The sequence below is a fragment of the Notolepis coatsorum genome, assembly GCF_963971535.1.
Source record: "Notolepis coatsorum genome assembly, chromosome: 19".
NCBI classification, from domain to species: Eukaryota; Metazoa; Chordata; class Actinopteri; order Aulopiformes; family Paralepididae; genus Notolepis; species Notolepis coatsorum.
The window spans coordinates 82,448,578-82,468,295 of record NC_140183.1 but is presented as its reverse complement, the minus strand read 5'-3'; the positions used below and the strand labels follow the sequence as shown (position 1 = coordinate 82,468,295).

Here is a 19,718-nt window from a genome sequence, read left to right as displayed (position 1 = left end):
TGGAGAAGGGGGGGGGGGGGTAGAGTCTGGCTGTATCCGTCTGGCCGAGGGTATCCTGGGAGAACCCACGGTTGTGCGGCTCGGTGCCTCAGCGATCCTCGATCCACAGATGAAAGCAGTTGGACCCTCCGTGGGCCGGCTTCCTCCGGTCCACGACGGAGAGACGTGAAGCGACCTCGTCGTGTAGAGCGTCTCCTCACCTGTCGTCCTCTCCGGGGGGGGGGGGGTTTCCAACACACGGCAGTGTTGGTCTTTATCCATAGAATAATCACTGTATACAAAGCATAATCCGTGCCTGGGAAGGCGGGCTGTCGTCGGTAGAATAATCCGGTATGCAGGTCCACTCGCTCGTCGGCTCTGGGGCTCCTCGGGTGCAGCCTCACATGGGGTCGGCCACCCTGGATAAGCAGCCAGTTCTACCCGAAACGATGGGGGTGCTGACTACGATAGTATTCTCACCGCACGAAGCACTACATATGAATAGACTATTATTAGCTTAATAGACTACGTCCAACTCGACGATATAGTGCCAAATATGACTATTCAAATATTAATATACACGATGTCTCAATGCCGATGGTAGGCCGAACTTGGCCTTACTCCCACACGTGGCGTCGCGGGGAGGCTTTACGTCTGTCACTCTATTGGAGGGTAAGAAACTGGACTAAAAAGGAAGTCCTACTTTAGTAGCGCAGTATATATACGCACTATGAACAAATAGTACCATTAGTGGTGCGGTAGCCAGATTCCTACGCGGAACTAGGACTTGTTCGTACATGTTGAGCGGTACGTTTGAACTGGGTCTGGGGGGTATGGCAACCTGGCACCAAGGTCTCGACCAATAGTAGAATGGAGACTATTATGGGATGTTCAGTAGGCTAGAATGGATATTCAATGCATATTGTACAAGGAATATACAAGGGATATCAGGGAATATTAGAGAATATACAAATACAATTAAATATATATATATAAATAAATATATATATTCGGTTTAATCTGGCCCTTCACAACAGCCACCCCCTGATTGGTCCCAGACCTAATCAGTTAAGCAGAGACAGATTAATCGCGTTGTCTATTTACACATAAGGGTTTGCTGTAGGGGTCAGTCAACTTCACAAAGTCATAGGGTTATAGGGTCATGGTCATCATCGATTGTGTCTGGGAGTCGGGGCAGTTCTATGAGCCTCGCCACGGGACGGGTGTAAGTGCGACCCTGGACAAGCACTTCAGCTGCTCGGACCTTGCCGTCGGCACCGGTGATCACTTTGCTTACGCGGCCGGCCGGCCACATAGCTCTGGGCAGTGATTGATCAATAATCATGACGACTGTTCCTTCTGTCAAATTGTCTCTCTCCTTTACCCACTTCTGGCGGGTCTGTAGAGACGGTAGGTAGTGCAGTAGGAATGTCCTTTGTTGTGCACTCTCTATGGTAGTGCAATCATCTATGTTGGGGTCTGCGGAGATAACAGTGCTCAATCCACAGAACATAGGTTTCTTATTCTCAGCCTCCTCTTGACTTGCTTCCCTCGGGATAGGCGTGGGCCACTCTCCTTCCGGGAGCTTTAGGAATGCTGGGCCGTCACTGTAGACATTGCGACGGGTGAGGTCATCTAGGGGCATTCCCCGGGTGATGACGTCAGCTGGGTTCTGTTTTGTATCAACGTAGCGCCACTCTGTTTCTCCGGTTAACTCTTCGGTTAAGTCTTGAATCTCGGTGACTCTGACTCCCACGAAGACTTTGTACTTGCATGAGTCCGATTTGATCCAGGCGAGTACTGTCGTGGAATCTGACCACAGGATTGTTCTAGACACCGGTATGGTGAGCTCACGTTGGATGAGCGTGGCTAGGTGCGCTCCGGCTAGGGCTGCGCAGAGCTCTAGACGTGGGATAGATTGTTGCTTGCGTGGGGCTATTCTCGAGCGGGCGAGGACAAATGCTGTGTAGATCTCTCCCCCCTCTTCTTGGGCCCGCAAGTAGGCTACTGATCCGTATGCGACCTCTGAGGCGTCACTGAAGACGTGTAAGTCCATTTTACATGTCTCTGGCCTCACCGTGGGTGGGAAGTAGCTTCGGCGCATATTAACGCCTGGGAGTGAGTGGAGCTCCATCTCCCACTCTCTCCAGGTGGATGCAAGGTGTGCGGGAATGGGGTCGTCCCAGCCCTGGTCCTTGTCCCACAATGCTCGTACAATCATTTTTGCCCTGGTGGTGTACGGTAGAATACATCCTAGCGGGTCATATTGTCGGGCGAGTGTTGTGTACACACTCCGTCTGGTGGTCGGCGCCGCCGCCGGCCTTCCCTGCTCCGTAGTCAGGGGCTTGTGTCTGTAGTGAAGCGAATCTGTTTTGAATCGCCACACCAATCCCAGAGTCATCTCCTGGGCTTCTCCCGGGATTGTAGCCATCCAGGTCTCGCTGCTGGCTGCCTTGTCCTCGGAGGAGAGGCTGCGCAGTACTTGCGGATCGCTGCTGGCCCACTGCCTGAGATCAAAGCCGCCTTTGATCAATGAGGCGCGGAGTTTAATCAGGAGAGCCTCGGCTTCTTCCTGGGTTGAAAGGCTTTGTAGACAGTTGTCTACGTAGAAGCTGTTCTTTACGCTGTGTCGGACCTCTTCGTCCGCTGCTGGGTCCTCTGCTACATGTTTCTGTAGTGCAAATGTAGCACAGCAGGGGCTGCACGTCGTTCCGAAGGGGAGGACTTCCCATTGGTAGATGGCTGGGTGCTCATCTCCTGGCTTCTCTCTCCATAGGAACCGTAACAGGGGCTTGTCCTCCTCTACTAATCTCACCTGCAGGAACATTCCTTTAATGTCCCCGCTGATGGCCACCCTTTCCTGGCGGAAGCGGAGTAGAACGCCGAGTAGGGAGGGGCCGAGTGTGGGACCGGGCAGTAACTCTTTATTCAGATTTTGGGATCCGATCTGGTAGCTGCAGTTAAATACTATGCGGTCTTTACCGTTGTGATGGACCTTGTGGTGAGGCACGTACCACGATTCAGTGGTCTGGTCAGCCTCTTTAATGTCCATCTTTGTGACGTGTCCCGCTGTGATGAGCTTCTCAATCTCGGCGCGGTATACACTCTCTTGGGCGGGGTTCTTGGCTAAGCGCCGCTCCGTGTTCAGCAGGTACCGTTCTGTGGCGTCTGTCTTGGCGTGGAAAGTAGGCATTCCTTCTCGCCGCAGGATTGGCGTGGCGTATCTCAACACGCCGTTGACCGGGACTCTCTTGGTCCCTGTCTCGAGGAGGTGAATGGCGTAAATGTCATCTTTAGAGCGAATGTCTTTCTTTCCGTTCTTAAAGGGCATTTGTTCCAAGGTCCATAGCCGCTCTACGTGTTGCAGGAGTGCGGTTTCTCCCTCTGTGACTCGGGAGTGGAGACATCTAGTGGCTGTACTTCGGTTGAGAGATTTGGCGAGCGGGCCTTGGAGAGTCCATCCCAAACGGGTCTCGACTGCTGCAGGACAGCCTCGGGGTCCGGTATGAACCCGGTCTATCGGGACAATGAGGTCTGCATGGTCGGAGCCTATCAACAGGGTCGGCATAGCATTGTCTATGAGCGGGATCGGTAACTTGCGCAGATGTGCATATTTCTCCATCAGCTTGGCGACGGGGTATGTGTACCGCGACAGTCCTATTTCTTGGCTGGTGAAAGCGTCTGTAATCTGGTACCGTCGCTCAGGCTGGCCGCTTGCTGCGATAGAGAATGAGACATTCTCGCCCTTTATCGTCTTCAAATCTCGTCTTATTGTCCGAATTGTCAATTGGGTTTCGCTTCCCCGCAGCCCTAGCTGGGCCGCAGCGGAGGCGAGCAGAAGGGTCTTCTCTGACCCGTCATCGAGGACGGCGTAAGTGTCCAGGACTTTATTCTGGTAGCTTAGTGTCACACGCACTACTTTTAGGAGTACTCGGGCTCCACTGCTGCTGGCGGGATCGATGTACATGACGCTCGCTTTGCTGCTGGATGGTGCGGGTGAAGGGCGCCGTCTGTTACTGTCGTGAAGTATGTCCAGATGGGCTCCATCGCACTTGGTGCACCTTTTCTTTAAGCGGCATTCGGCTGCCATGTGTGAGCGCGCACAGCGAAAACAGCGCTTGTTGGACTTTATCCATTGACTTGCTTCCTCCGCGTTCAGCTTGGGGAAGGAGTCACATTGCGCTAGCCAGTGTTCTTTCTCACAGTAGGGGCACACTATCTTCCACTTCTCCGTTCTGGAGGGGGTACTGTGGCTCCTGCTGCTCGGTACTGACTCCGATTGGTGCATCACAGTCACCGATCTTCTTCCATCATTTAGTCGTCTGGTTCCTTCTCTGGAGCCAGGGGTGCTCCGTCCGAATGTATCTAGCCGTAGGCTGCTGACTTCTCTCGCCAGGAAGTCTGCTAGATCGAGGAGGTTCGGTTCGGGGCCATTCGGGTCTCGGTGGTCTCTCTGCCGCCTAAAACGCTCCTGTCGAGCGGGCGGCAGCTTCTCCAAGATCCTTTCCACATTTGAGTTGGCGTAAAGTTCATGCCTCCCCTTCTCTCTCTGCGCTCCCAACATCCCTACCAGGGACTGCACTCTGATGGACAGGTCGTCCAGTGCTCGATTGTCTATTGCTGGGGGTAAGCGGTCGATGTGTCGGATCTCCTGGATCACGTAATCCCATATGCGCCCATACCTCTGGTCCAATGCTACCAGCGCTGCTGTGTATGGGGTGGTGGAAGTCGCGTAGGCGAGCGCTATATTATGTGCGCGGGGTACCTTTAAGTGCTTCAGTAGGATGGCGTATTTATGGCGTTCATCCAATACATCCACCAACATGGTCTCCAGACACATGCAGAGTTCTGTATACTGGGCCCGGTTCTCTTGGGTGAAGTCGGGTACCATAGGCGTGCCAATGTATGACGCTGACTGTGGATACATCGGCGAGCGTTGGGGGAGAGGCCTCCTAGGCGAGTCTCCTCCCGCTCCTTGGTATGGGCTGGTACCGGCAGTGTACCATGGCCCGCTTGTCCAGGTGCTGTTCCTCGGTGCGGGTCGTGCGTCGTGCTCACCCGTGTATAGAGTCGGGGGTCTGTAGCGCAGCTCCGCGGGAGTATAGCCTGGGCTGTACCGGACCTCCTGGTCCGGTAGAGTACTGTGCTGTCGTCGGGCGCGGTTCTCCTCCTCTTCCTCTTCGTCTTCAGTTAGGTCCTCCAGTGCTTGTAGTCTCTGGTTTAGCCTCTCCACAGGATATGCTGCTCCTTCCCGGTTGCTAGGTCTCGCTTGGACCGGTGGGGGGAGGTGGTCTGTGGGGGGTATAGACCTCGTCTGTTGGTCAAGTTCAGGGTTGTTTACTCGGCTAGGGGATGCCGCCCTGGAGGTGTGTCTAGACGAGTTCCTGGAGCCTCTGGCGGAGGGAGAGGGTGTTGTCCGTCTGATCAGCTGTTCTATTAGTTGTGCTTGCTGTCTGTCGCGCTCTGCGTCCCGTAGAGCACCAGCAGCTGCTCGCTGGCTGTCTGCTCGGTCTCGGGCCACATTCTCTTCCATCTGAATGCGTCTTATTTCTAGACGTATATGCTCTTCTTCGCTCCGCTGCTGGATCTGCAGTCGGTCGCGTTCAGCAGCGGCGTTCAGGCTGATGAGGAAGGCCTGCTGTAGGGTCCTCTCTGCCTCGCTGGGAGAAGGCGGTTGTATAGGGGAGCCTTCCCTCGGGGTACTCCTTGCGGAGCCTTGGAGCTCTATCTCCACGGTGCTCTCCCCGTCTTCTTCCGTGCCGAGTTCTCTCTCGGTAGCGTTGTATTCCTCCCGGGACTCATCGGGGACTACTTCTTCAGTACTGGCGGGGTGTGAAGTCATGTCTGGTTCCCACTGGTCCCCACCGTGAGCTTGGTCAGTTACATTAGAACCCGTAGGGGCCTCTATGGTCGGGGTAGTCTGGGCGTTGGGGTTAGACATACTTTTACTTTCTAGTTTTACCGCGTTTACTGTTAGTAGAAGACTAGGTTGTTGACTGACAGCGTAAGCCTCTAAGTACTGAGGGAGCCGTCGTTCGTGCTGCGGGTGTTGGTTAGGAGGATCGTTTCGTGGAGTGTTCATCATAGGCCATTTCAATATTAATAACACTATATTAATATTACACTAATTACCCTCCGGCTCGAAGGACCAATTGTAACTGAGGGGTACAATTCCCAGACTGTATTGTTAGATATGATACTTACTACCACTACCTCTTGTACTTTAGACTCTGGCCACCCAGTACTAGGCATAAATAATTATGGTAAACACTCCCACGTAGATGAAACGATCCAACACAAATGTACCAAGTCGAAAGTCTGCGTTTAATAATAATTAATACATAGCAAAAGGTATGTAGAGCAATCACTTAATTACATTTATGATTTGAAATAGGATGCACTTTTATGGCAAATGAGTATTCGTTGGTATATCAATAGAGAACGTCCAATCTCTGGTGGCGCAGGCGGTAAATATACAACCTGGAATATTTAAGGAACAATAGCAATGATACTTTAATGATTATAGAACTGGATACACTAGGGGGGAATTCCGGTCGCTTGTAAGACAACTGGAGAAGGGGGGGGGGGGTAGAGTCTGGCTGTATCCATCTGGCCGAGGGTATCCTGGGAGAACCCACGGTTGTGCGGCTCGGTGCCTCAGCGATCCTCGATCCACAGATGAAAGCAGTTGGACCCTCCGTGGGCCGGCTTCCTCCGGTCCACGACGGAGAGACGTGAAGCGACCTCGTCGTGTAGAGCGTCTCCTCACCTGTCGTCCTCTCCGGGGGGGGGGTTTCCAACACACGGCAGTGTTGGTCTTTATCCATAGAATAATCACTGTATACAAAGCATAATCCGTGCCTGGGAAGGCGGGCTGTCGTCGGTAGAATAATCCGGTATGCAGGTCCAGTCGGCTCTGGGGCTCCTCGGGTGCAGCCTCACATGGGGTCGGCCACCCTGGATAAGCAGCCAGTTCTACCCGAAACGATGGGGGTGCTGACTACGATAGTATTCTCACCGCACGAAGCACTACATATGAATAGACTATTATTAGCTTAATAGACTACGTCCAACTCGACGATATAGTGCCAAATATGACTATTCAAATATTAATATACACGATGTCTCAATGCCGATGGTAGGCCGAACTTGGCCTTACTCCCACACGTGGCGTCGCGGGGAGGCTTTACGTCTGTCACTCTATTGGAGGGTAAGAAACTGGACTAAAAAGGAAGTCCTACTTTAGTAGCGCAGTATATATACGCACTATGAACAAATAGTACCATTAGTGGTGCGGTAGCCAGATTCCTACGCGGAACTAGGACTTGTTCGTACATGTTGAGCGGTACGTTTGAACTGGGTCTGGGGGGTATGGCAACCTGGCACCAAGGTCTCGACCAATAGTAGAATGGAGACTATTATGGGATGTTCAGTAGGCTAGAATGGATATTCAATGCATATTGTACAAGGAATATACAAGGGATATCAGGGAATATTAGAGAATATACAAATACAATTAAATATATATATATAAATAAATATATATATTCGGTTTAATCTGGCCCTTCACAACAGGTACAATACAGTATACGGCTCAATACAAACAACTGCTAAGAGGATGCAGACCAGAGAAAGATTTTCGTCTTGTGGGTCAGGGTCCTCCCTTTTCAATTCATCAAGACATTTATGACATACAAGACATACAAATATACAGTACTGTGTATGAAAGAAAAAGATTGTTAAAAAAAATATATACATCCGAAGGGGAAGAAACTGTACATTGGAGGGGGTTGGGTGGGTCGGTGGGGTTGGGGGGGGGGGATTGGGACATTTACCGGGGCCCGTTTCCAATTGCAGCCACCCGTAGGTGCTCTTTGAGAGCGGCTACTCTAAGCCATCCTAGGTTGTCAAAATGGGTAGGGGTAAGGTGGGTTTTTTAGGAGTAAGGCCAAGCAGTAGTCTGACCAGTTGATTGATTGATTGATTGATTGATTTTATTGTGGATTAGAGACATTGATTGATTGAATTGATTGAAAACTTTATTAACAGATTGCAGAATGGGTACAGTACAGTACAGCTCAATACATACAATTGTTAAGGGGATGCAGACCAGAGAAAGACTTTCGTCTTGTTTACATCAGGGTCCTGTAATATTCATGCTTTGAATATCTCATTTTACGACAGGCGCGCCAGGCGCACCTTCCTATTATGAATACCTGCACAAGGGGTCCTGACAGTCAGTTGGCTGCCAGCCGTGGATGGAGTTACACTCATGCTTACTTAATGCTTACCTTTGAATAAACATCTTAATGCAATCTCCTCGTCCTGAAGATTATTCTCTTTAAATCGAATACGACATGGTGTCAGAAGCAGGATGAACATGGATATCAACGGAGTCCCGTCGCCACGGATGAATTGGGATTCTCTGGACTTACCGGGAGAATGGAAGAAGTTCAGGCAGCACGCGGAGCTAATGTTTTCGGGCCCACTCAAGAAGAAAGGAGAGGACGAGAAATGTAGCTACCTGCTACTGTGGAGCGGAGAAAAAGGGAGAGACATTCACAACACATGGACTCTCAGTGCAGATGAAGCAAAGGTATTGAAGAGCTACTATGACAATTTCGAAGCATACTTACTTCCAAGGAGGAATACGATTTTCGCTAGGTACAAATTCCATGAAAAAACCCAGCAACCTAGCGAGTCATTTGAACAATTTGTCACTGCATTGAAACTACTCGTGAAGGACTGTGCATATGTGAACAATGATGAGATGGTTAGAGACCGCATAGTGTTTGGCATACACTCAGCAAAAGTAAGAGAGAAACTATTAAACGTTGGATCAGACTTGTCGTTAGACAAAGCGGTAGATATAGCTAGAGCCCACGAGCTAGCACAATCACAGATAAAGAGCTTTACTGGCGCCGCGAGCAGCGCGCAGGAGCAGCTTGTGCACGAGGTGCACAGACATGAACAGAAGTATAGCGCACAGAGGTACCGCCCCAGAACAGAGTGGACAGAGAGAGCGAACAGAGCGAGCAACACAGACACACGTAAGAACTGTGGATACTGTGGGAGTAGAGCTCACAAGGAAGGAGATAACTGTGTAGCTAGGGGGAAACAATGCACGAAGTGTGGAAAATGGAACCACTTTGCAAAAGTCTGCAGGGCCGGTAGTTTCCAGAAAAAGTCAGTACACGAGATTAGCATGCGCTCTGAGTCAGGAGAAGAGTCAGACGAACTGTATGTAGACACCGTGACAGACAGACGGTTTGATGCAACAGAACAAGCGTTCGCAGACATACAAGTAGGAAAACAGGGCACAGAGCTTAAATTTAAGCTAGACACAGGTGCACAAGTAAATGTAATTCCTTTGAGAGAGTATCACAGTTTACAAGATAAACGCAAAGTACAGCCTACTTCACGCAGACTGACAGGATATGGTGGAGAGAAACTAGTGGTAAAGGGCACATGCACGTTAAAGTGTAAATACAAAGAGCGTGACATGTTGTTAGACTTTTACATAGTAGACACTCAGGCACCCCCAGTTCTAGGTTTACAGGCATGCCTGAATATGGACCTCATTAAACTAGTGTTGTCAGTAAATGCCTACACAGATAAACAGACCATCATGGAAGAATACCACAACGTGTTTAAAGGGATCGGACTATTCCCAGGAGAGTGTCACATCCATATAGACCCAGACGCCACGCCAGTAGTCTGCCCACTGAGAAGGACACCGATCGCCCTGCGTGGCCGACTAAAAAAGGAGCTACAGAGTATGGAAGACACACAGATCATCGCTAAAGTCATCGAACCAACGGAGTGGGTCAGTGCACTGGTCATTGTTGAGAAACCACGCACAGGCAAGCTCAGACTATGTTTGGACCCTAAGGAGCTAAACAAGGCTATCAAGCGCCCGCACTACCCTCTGCCGACACTAGAGGACATCACACCCAGACTAACAGGCGCACGCTATTTCAGCGTACTGGATGCAAGGTCGGGATACTGGTCCATCAAGCTCTCCACAGAATCATCGAAGCTGACGACGTTCAACACACCGTTTGGACGATACGGATTCCTACGATTACCATTTGGGCTCGCTTCTGCCCAGGACGAGTTCCAACGGAAAATCGACGAGACATACGAGGGACTGAACGGAGTAGCAGCTACTGTATAGTAGACGACATCCTTGTATATGGCGCGACCAGAGAGGAACACGATAAGAATCTACATGCAATGTTGGTGAGATCACGGGAGAGAGGCGTTCGGCTCAACGCAGACAAGTGCACCATCGGAGCCACCGAAGTGAGCTACTTCGGGCACGTCCTTTCAGCTGACGGCATGAAGCCTGACCCAGGCAAGATAGCTGCCATCAAGGAAATGGAGGCGCCAAAGAGCCGTGCAGAACTGGAGACCGTGCTAGGTATGGTCAACTATCTGGCGAAATTCGCCCCGAGCCTCTCCGAGATCAACGCACCCATGAGACAGCTGCTTAAACAATCGAATGAGTTCCTGTGGGACGCGCAGCATGACGCTGCATTCCAAAAGATGAAAGACATACTTACCAGTGAACCGGGGCCAGTCCTCATTTACTTTGACCCAGATAAGGAGCTCAACTTGCAAGTGGACGCATCAAAGTATGGTCTGGGTGCTGTGCTGATGCAGGAAGGAAGGCCCATTAGCTACGCATCCAGATCACTCACGGACAGCGAGGTCAACTACGCACAAATCGAAAAGGAGATGTACGCAGTCCTTTATGGATTCAAACGTTTCCACCAATATGCCTACGGTTGCCATGTTATGGTGCAATCCGACCACAAGCCCCTGGAGTCGATCATGAAGAAGCCGATCGCCGCAGCCCCACCGCGGTTACAGAGGATGATACTACAACTACACAAGTACAACTTCACGATCGTGCACCGCCCTGGGAAAGACATCCCAGTTGCCGACACGCTGTCCAGGAAATCACTCACCTCTCACGACGACGGTCTCAGTGAAGGGATGGACCTTCAGGTACACATGGTATACAACAGCTTACCTGTGCACGACGACAGGCTACAGGAGATCAGAGAAACAACAGACAATGACACACAGCTAAAGCTGCTCAGCCAGGCTATCCTGGAGGGATGGCCTGAGGAAAGAAAACAATGCCCCCAGAACATCACTGAATACTGGAATCACCGAGATGAACTATCCAAAACGAATGGAATCATTTTCAAAGGGGAGAAGATAGTCATCCCTACCAGCCTCAGAGGAGAGATGCTGATCAAGATCCATGCAGGCCACATGGGAATGGAAAAATGCAAACTGAGAGCACGAGACATCATGTTCTGGCCTGGAATGGGTAGACATATAGAGCAAGTCGTGGAGAAGTGCTCAATATGCCAAGAGCGCCGCCCATCAAACACCAAGGAGCCTATGATGCCTCATCGTATCCCAGACCGCCCCTGGCAGGTTGTAGGGACAGATCTCTTTAACTGGAACAACCAGGACTATGTTGTGACCGTCGACTATTACAGCAGATTCTTCGAACTAGACAGACTCCACAGCACCACATCGGCAGCTGTTGTCCACAAGCTAAAGGCAGCCTGTGCCAGGCATGGCGTCCCAGAGACCATAGTCTCAGACAACGGACCACAATACAAGTCTAAAGAGTTCGAGGCATTCGCCAAGTCGTGGGAGTTTACACACGTCACGTCAAGCCCACATTATCCGCAAAGCAACGGACTAGCGGAGAGAACTGTGAAGACGGCAAAATCACTCATGGACAAGGCTAAGGCAGACGGAAGAGACCCGTACCTAAGCCTCCTGGAGTATTGTAACACCCCAGTCAACAACTTCAAATCGCCGGCACAGCTGTTGATGAGCCGCAGGCTACGCTCAACCCTCCCGAGCACCAACCAACAGCTGCGGCCAGGGGTAGTAAACCCCAAAGATGGACATGACAAGCGAATGCAGAGACAACAGCACCAGAAGAAATACTATGACAGGTCAGCTAGACCACTGCCCCCCCTACATTGTGGTGAATCTGTCAGGCTCCAAGAACATGGACGCTGGAGGCCAGCAGTAGTCATACAACCAGCCGACACTGCGCGGTCATACCACGTTCGCACCCAAGATGGACGCGAATACCGCCGCAACCGCAGGCACCTGAGGGACACAAAAGAGGAACACTTCCAGGACAGCGACGGTATGCCAAGTCCAGAGAGCGTCGATCAACCGCCGGAGACCAACAACCCTGAACTGTCAGAGGACTCAGAAGAGAACTCAGCTTCATACTACACCAGATCCGGCCGAGCAGTGAAGCCTCGGGACGTTTTAGACCTATAAATGTACAGGGTGCAGGCGGATCTGCCCTATTATAACACCGTTTACCCCATTGAAAAAAAAAGAATTATATTATTATGTATGCTGAAATGATGACTTACTATATGTGTTGAATCTATGACTTACTTACCTTGCTTACTTGTCGATATAGTCCCATTTTGTTAGCAAGCTAATTCTACAAATAAGACCTGCATATGGTAAGAGTGGTGAGACACACGACCAAATAAGCCTTGAATACATACCTTCTTCACAGCTGAAGTATTCAAAGCAGACTTTCCAGAATAAGAGGGCACACAATACGAACTGTAATACCTTTGATACAAGAATCTTTATGTTTAACATATTAATCCTACCTGTTTACATTGCCTGGTCTTGACACAGGTAACGCACTTGCTATTGTTTACAAAGAAACTCTTACAGAGTATTGCACAACCTTTCTTTATTTCAATTTTGTTCATAGCTTATAAAGCTTTCTTTAAAAGAAGGAGGATGTAATATTCATGCTTTGAATATATCATTTACAACAGGCGCGCCAGGCACACCTTCCTATTATGTATACCTGACAAGGGGTCCTGACAGTCAGTTGGCTGCCAGCCGTGGATGGAGTTACACTCATGCTTACTTAATGCTTACCCTTGAATAAACATCTTAATGCAATCTCCTCGTCCTGAAGATTATTCTCTTTAAATCGAATACGACAGGTCCCCCATTTTCAATTCATCATACATCATCCAAGGGATAAAAACATGATAAAATGCAAGCACTTATTTCCATCATGGTCCCTGGTATTAAAAAAACAGCACATACATCAACATAAAACAACATCATAAAACATTAAGATACAATATGCATATACAGTTGAAGATAAAATAATAATAAATAAATATGCTACCCTCGCTTTCCTATGCTGATAGTCATGTTCATACATACTTTTTGAAGCTAGTTACTGTAACCCGGGGGCCTGTTTAATGCTGCTGGGCAGGCTGTTCCACAGAACTGCAGCGTAATAAAGGAAGGTCTGCTGGCCGTACGAAATAAGTTTGAATCTAAACGGAACTATGTTTGTGTGTCTACCTCTGGTTTCATGGCTATGATTGTTTTTTATATATTGGAAGTAATTGTGAAGGTAGCTTGGCACCTCCCCTTTATAAATCCTATAGACTAGGCATCATTTTATCATGGATACTCTTTTTTCCACCCTGAGCCACCCCAGGCTGTTGAAGTGGGGCTGGTCTAAGTGAGTACGAGTGGGGAGCTGCAGGACTATCCTAACTAGCTTGTTCTGGGCAGTTTGAAGTCTATTTTTCAAGTTGCTGCATGGGCACTGTCATACCAGGACAAGCAAGCATAGTCCAAATGACACTGAACTAATGCCCCTGCAAGTGCTCTAAGAGCTTTCCTGTAATCTTTCCTTTTTTTGTAAAGTGGTATTACTCTGACCAGCTCATTTAGAAACGTTCCTGATTCTATGGAAAGATTCACAATATGCGTTATACTGGGGGAAATAACCTGAGCTGCATCCCTAAGGAACCTAGCGGGCATGTTGTTTACTCCTGTAGCTTTAGTAGGGTTGAGCTCCAGAAGCTTTTTAAGCACTGTCTCCTCTGTCACTTTTTTAAAGGAAAAGGCATTTGTCTGTACCCCCTTTTTTGCATAGTGATCCTAGTTTGTTTTGATAGAGATAGGTAGATTATTTGTATTAACCTTTATTTACCCAGGGTAGGTTCGCTGAGCGGATGCTCTTTTTCAGGAACGCCCTGCTTCGGGCGGCTAAGTGGCACAGTGGGCAAGGCGCTCGCCACTAACGCAGGAGATGCTGCGTTCGAGCCCAGCTCTCGGTGTTGCTTCCGGCTTGGCTGGTCGTTCATACTAACACAATTGGCAGTATTAGGGGGTGGGAAAGCCGGTGGGTGGGGATCGGACGTTGTGGACAGCGACTCCTACAGGTCGGTTGGTGCGCCTGTACAGCAGAATCAGGAAGTATCGGGGGCAGCGTGAGCCTCCCACGCGTTACTCCTCGCCACTGAGAGATCGCGCTGTGCAGGTGAAAAGATGCGACGGCTGCCTCCTCGTGTACCGGAGGGGACACGTGATGCAAGGCTACGTCCACATTGCAGCCGACCAGTGGGAGGCATGGTCTAGCAACGTTCGAGACAGGGGAGGGTAGAATTGGACAATACGAAATTGGGATGGGAGAAAAATTGAAAATGGGGAGAAAAAGTTGATAAAAAAAAGAAACGCCCTGCTTCACATTCACACAGTTGATTGATTGATTGATTGATTGATTGATTGATTTTATTGTGGATTAGAGACATTGATTGATTGAATTGATTGAAAACTTTATTAACAGATTGCAGAATGGGTACAGTACAGTACAGCTCAATACATACAATTGTTAAGGGGATGCAGACCAGAGAAAGACTTTCGTCTTGTTTACATCAGGGTCCTGTAATATTCATGCTTTGAATATCTCATTTTACGACAGGCGCGCCAGGCGCACCTTCCTATTATGAATACCTGCACAAGGGGTCCTGACAGTCAGTTGGCTGCCAGCCGTGGATGGAGTTACACTCATGCTTACTTAATGCTTACCTTTGAATAAACATCTTAATGCAATCTCCTCGTCCTGAAGATTATTCTCTTTAAATCGAATACGACATGGTGTCAGAAGCAGGATGAACATGGATATCAACGGAGTCCCGTCGCCACGGATGAATTGGGATTCTCTGGACTTACCGGGAGAATGGAAGAAGTTCAGGCAGCACGCGGAGCTAATGTTTTCGGGCCCACTCAAGAAGAAAGGAGAGGACGAGAAATGTAGCTACCTGCTACTGTGGAGCGGAGAAAAAGGGAGAGACATTCACAACACATTTGTGTGTCTACCTCTGGTTTCATGGCTGCGATTGTTTTTTATATATTGGAAGTAATTGTGAAGGTAGCTTGGCACCTCCCCTTTATAAATCCTATAGACTAGGCATCATTTTATCATGGATACTCTTTTTTCCACCCTGAGCCACCCCAGGCTGTTGAAGTGGGGCTGGTCTAAGTGAGTACGAGTGGGGAGCTGCAGGACTATCCTAACTAGCTTGTTCTGGGCAGTTTGAAGTCTATTTTTCAAGTTGCTGCATGGGCACTGTCATACCAGGACAAGCAAGCATAGTCCAAATGACACTGAACTAATGCCCCTGCAAGTGCTCTAAGAGCTTGTTGTTTACTCCTGTAGCTTTAGTAGGGTTGAGCTCCAGAAGCTTTTTAAGCACTGTCTCCTCTGTCACTTTTTTAAAGGAAAAGGCATTTGTCTGTACCCCCTTTTTTGCATAGTGATCCTAGTTTGTTTTGATAGAGATAGGTAGATTATTTGTATTAACCTTTATTTACCCAGGGTAGGTTCGCTGAGCGGATGCTCTTTTTCAGGAACGCCCTGCTTCGGGCGGCTAAGTGGCGCAGTGGGCAAGGCGCTCGCCACTAACGCAGGAGATGCTGCGTTCGAGCCCAGCTCTCTGTGTTGCTTCCGGCTTGGCTGGTCGTTCATACTAACACAATTGGCAGTATTAGGGGGTGGGAAAGCCGGTGGGTGGGGATTGGACGTTGTGGACAGCGACTCCTACAGGTCGGTTGGTGCACCTGTACAGCAGAATCAGGAAGTATCTGGGGCAGCGTGAGCCTCCCACGCGTTACTGCTCGCCACTGAGAGATCGCGCTGTGCAGGTGAAAAGATGCGACGGCTGCCTCCTCGTGTACCGGAGGGGACACGTGATGCAAGGCTACGTCCACATTGCAGCCGACCAGTGGGAGGCATGGTCTAGCAACGTTCGAGACAGGGGAGGGTAGAATTGGACAATACGAAATTGGGATGGGAGAAAAATTGAAAATGGGGAGAAAAAGTTGATAAAAAAAAGGAACGCCCTGCTTCACATTCACACAGTTCCATTCACACCTGGGAGCCGCCCAGTACAACCACAGTCTGCCACCGTTGGCCACTGAGCAACTCCACTGGAGCAGTTGGGGGTTAAGTGCCTTGCTCAAGGACACTTCAGCGGTTGGTGTTAAGGGTATGGGAGAGAGTTATTAATTCACTTCCCCAGCCTAGATTTTTCCTGCCGGTCCGGGGGATCGAACCAGTGACCTTCCGGTCACAAAACCCGCTTCTCTAACCTTTAGGCCACCGCTGCCCCACATGGGGTGGTAGAGTTAGGGGATGAGAGAGATAGGGAATGAGAGAGATAGGGAATGATAGAGATAGGGGATGAGAGACATAGTGGATGAGAGAGATACGGGATGAGAGAGATAAAAAAAATTAGCAGGCGTTCCTATCCAGAGCAGCTTACAAGTTAAATGGTAGAATGAGCTCAAACCTATTGTGCAGGTGAATATGGTGAAGAGGGAGCATGAGGAAGAGGACGTAGGGTGAGATGCAAGAGTAAGAGTACCATGTTTTCAACATTCTGACCGTCACCCCCACCCCATAATCCAACCCCTACATGCCTAGGTCTCTCCAGGCCAACATCGCTCTCTCTCTCTCTCTCTCTCTCTCTCTCTCTCTCTCTCTCTCTCTCTCTCTCTCTCTCTCTCTCTCTCTCTCTCTCTCTCTCTCTCTCTCTCTCTCTCTCTCTCTCTCTCTCTCTCTCTCTCTCTCTCTCTCTCTCTCTCTCTCTCTCTCTCTCAATTCAATTCAATTAAAATGGCTTTATTGGCATGATGTAACCTGTACATGTTGCCAAAGCAAATTATTAATATGAACATAAACATGAATTAGAAAACAGATATCAATGTCAAAATACATAAAAATATCATCAAAACATAAAACATCAAATATTACAGCATAAACATGTGTCAGGTGACTGTCACTCACTGTCCCTCAGTTTATGGCAGGCAGCAACATAGACAGCTGCTAGCTCACAGCTTGTTGAGTCCTCCCCTAGTAGGACTGGTAGTTTTTCTGTATCTGATAGTTTAAGAAAATCTTTTGTTATTAATTTAAAAAAAATTAAATGCGTTTCTCTAATATATTTATATTTTTCACATTTGGTGAGGAAGTGTATATCTGTTTCAGGCTCATTGAGGATGCAATGACAGCACAGCCTTTGCTCTGCAGGAAGCCAGGTTTTCCTGTGCCTCCCCTTTTCAATAGCAAGGCTGTGCTCACTCAGTCTGTATTTTGTCAAGGTTCTTTTTAGTCTTTTTAGTCACCATGCTCAAATAATCTGCTATGGTGTACTGTCGATTTAGAGCCAGATAGCACTGCATTTTGCTCTGTGCTTTTGTTTGTGTTTTCCAATAGGTGATGTCATTTTGTTTTAGCTGTGTAGTAATCTGATTTATTCTGATTGATTGGTGATGTGTTCTGTTCCTGAGGTGTGTTAATAGAGGTTTGTGGACTCAGCCTCAGGACCAGCTGGGTAAGGGAGTTCCTGATGCTCCTCAGCTCTTGGCACTGCAGGGCTTGATAATGGTACAAGAGTACTTTGTTTTAGGTGTGTTTCATTGACGGCTCTTTTTTGTATTTTTTGTATTAGTGGGTAATGGCCTAATTCTGCCCTGCATGCATTGTTTGTAGTTTTCCTCTGGACATGTAGGAGAATCTTACAGAACTCTGCATGCAGGGTCTCAATGGGGTGTTTGTCGCATTGAGTAAAGTCTTGTTTTGTAAGTGGACCCTCACCCCACACCTCACTGCCATAGAGTGCAATCTCTCTCTCTCTGTCTTGGCTTGGCTGACACACATTCCTCACTAGAATGTGGGGATGGATTAGTGGAAATCCGCCAGGTAGCTTGACGTATTTAAGATTAGGTGCTGAAAAATCACATTATGCCGTTAGCAATTATTTCTCTCTCTCATACTTAAGATGAGGAGAAAGAGAGAGAGAGAGAGAGAGAGAGAGAGAGAGAGAGAGAGAGAGAGAGAGAGAGAGAGAGAGAGAGAGAGAGAGAGAGAGAGAGAGAGAGAGAGAGAGAGAGAGCACTGTATTTAAACAAATGTGCAAATGGTGCAGGTGTGCAAACTCTAGGTCTAGCTGCAACTCAACCTCAACAAAGGAAGAAAATGTTAAAAATAGCTTCTAGAGCTCATGTTCTGAAAGACATTTAGCTTTGAATCAATTCAGCCAAACAGTGTGTTGTGTCAGCCTCTATACGAGCTAAATACAGAAGCTGTTCATGAAGGTGATTCATTGTAAGACCTATAAAGCTGATGAAGGCATATAAAGCTGGAATAAAGTCAGGAACCCCCTGAGCAAAATAAATCAATTTAAAACAGTTTAATCTCATCATAAAGTTTTGCAAACGAATCAAGCGTTTAATGTCTTTAACGAATTACTTGTGTGAAACCTGCGGTTAACCGACTGTGAGTGATGGACATTCAGAGGTTTGCTGACACATTAAAAAAAAAAAAAACTCACTCTCAGTTCCGTACTCCTAGAGAGAGAAAGTTGTTCATTACTGCATCATTATTGAAACCTACAGTATGTATAGTGTACAGGCATTGTGCCACCATGGTTATTGTAACCACGGTTATTGTGATATATTATATTATCCCACATTATCTAATACTAGTCTTGCATATGTGACAGATTATTGGACTCCTCTGCGTTGTGTATTAAATGCTGATGCCTCGAGGAAGGGTTGAACCCGGGTCTCCCGCTCCGCGGGCGACGACATAGACTGCTGCACTAAGAGGTGAATTCACTCCTGGGTACCGTACCTATGCGTCTGTTAACCCCGTTATGGGGAAGTGAGTTTAACTCGCAGCCCCCTTACTGCCACAGTCACTTCTTCTCAACACACGCGTTTATCGTGACTGTGGATATTACTCACGGACCTCCGTTAAAATAAGTAAATAATAATAATTAACTCAACTGCATGCATGTAAAGTAGGCTACAGTACATGATGGGGTCGTCTTATGTAATAGAGAGAAACATGCATGAACTTCAATACATGCGTAAGCTGAACGTATAGTTTTGCTCACCTGTCCAGTTTGGTCATCATTTCGAGAGATGGGTTTGCCTCACACAGTCAATCAGGCGGGCGGGGGGGTCGAGAGGAGAGGTGAGTGAGGGGACAGAGACCATACTGTGGCTCTAAACATAAACAGCCTACTACGTATAGAAAAACACACCTCTGGTTGGATGGAGGGATACAAAAAGAAAATCAAGAGGTACAAATGACATGGTTGGGCAAAGATCACCTTCTTAGCACAAACTATTAACTTAGTGTCATTCTGAGTCAATGGGCTGAGATTTTCTTAGTGCCAACATGCTTTTGGGGGAACTGAGCCCAGATTATTTGATCATTCAGCAAAAATATTGATTGAACTGAAAATTGATTATTAATCTGAAAATCTTTATGAATAAAAAAGAAAAGGTCTTTGAAGGTAGGCTTAGTATATGTGTTTGGTGGAAAAACAACTTTATTG

At 48.3% G+C, this 19,718-nt stretch overlaps 1 protein-coding gene across 1 annotated transcript in view; it reads right to left on the bottom strand.

The window, feature by feature from the left end:
* Positions 1-19,288, bottom strand: part of aicda (activation-induced cytidine deaminase) — a gene marked incomplete at both ends in the record, with an annotated part of 21,531 nt that extends 2,243 nt beyond the window's left edge. Inside the window, 2 exon segments of the mRNA XM_084336736.1 lie at positions 12,549-12,559; positions 19,272-19,288. Of these exon segments, the coding sequence (XP_084192862.1) occupies positions 12,549-12,559; positions 19,272-19,288 (28 nt within the window).
* Between the last annotated feature and the right edge of the window lie 430 nt (positions 19,289-19,718).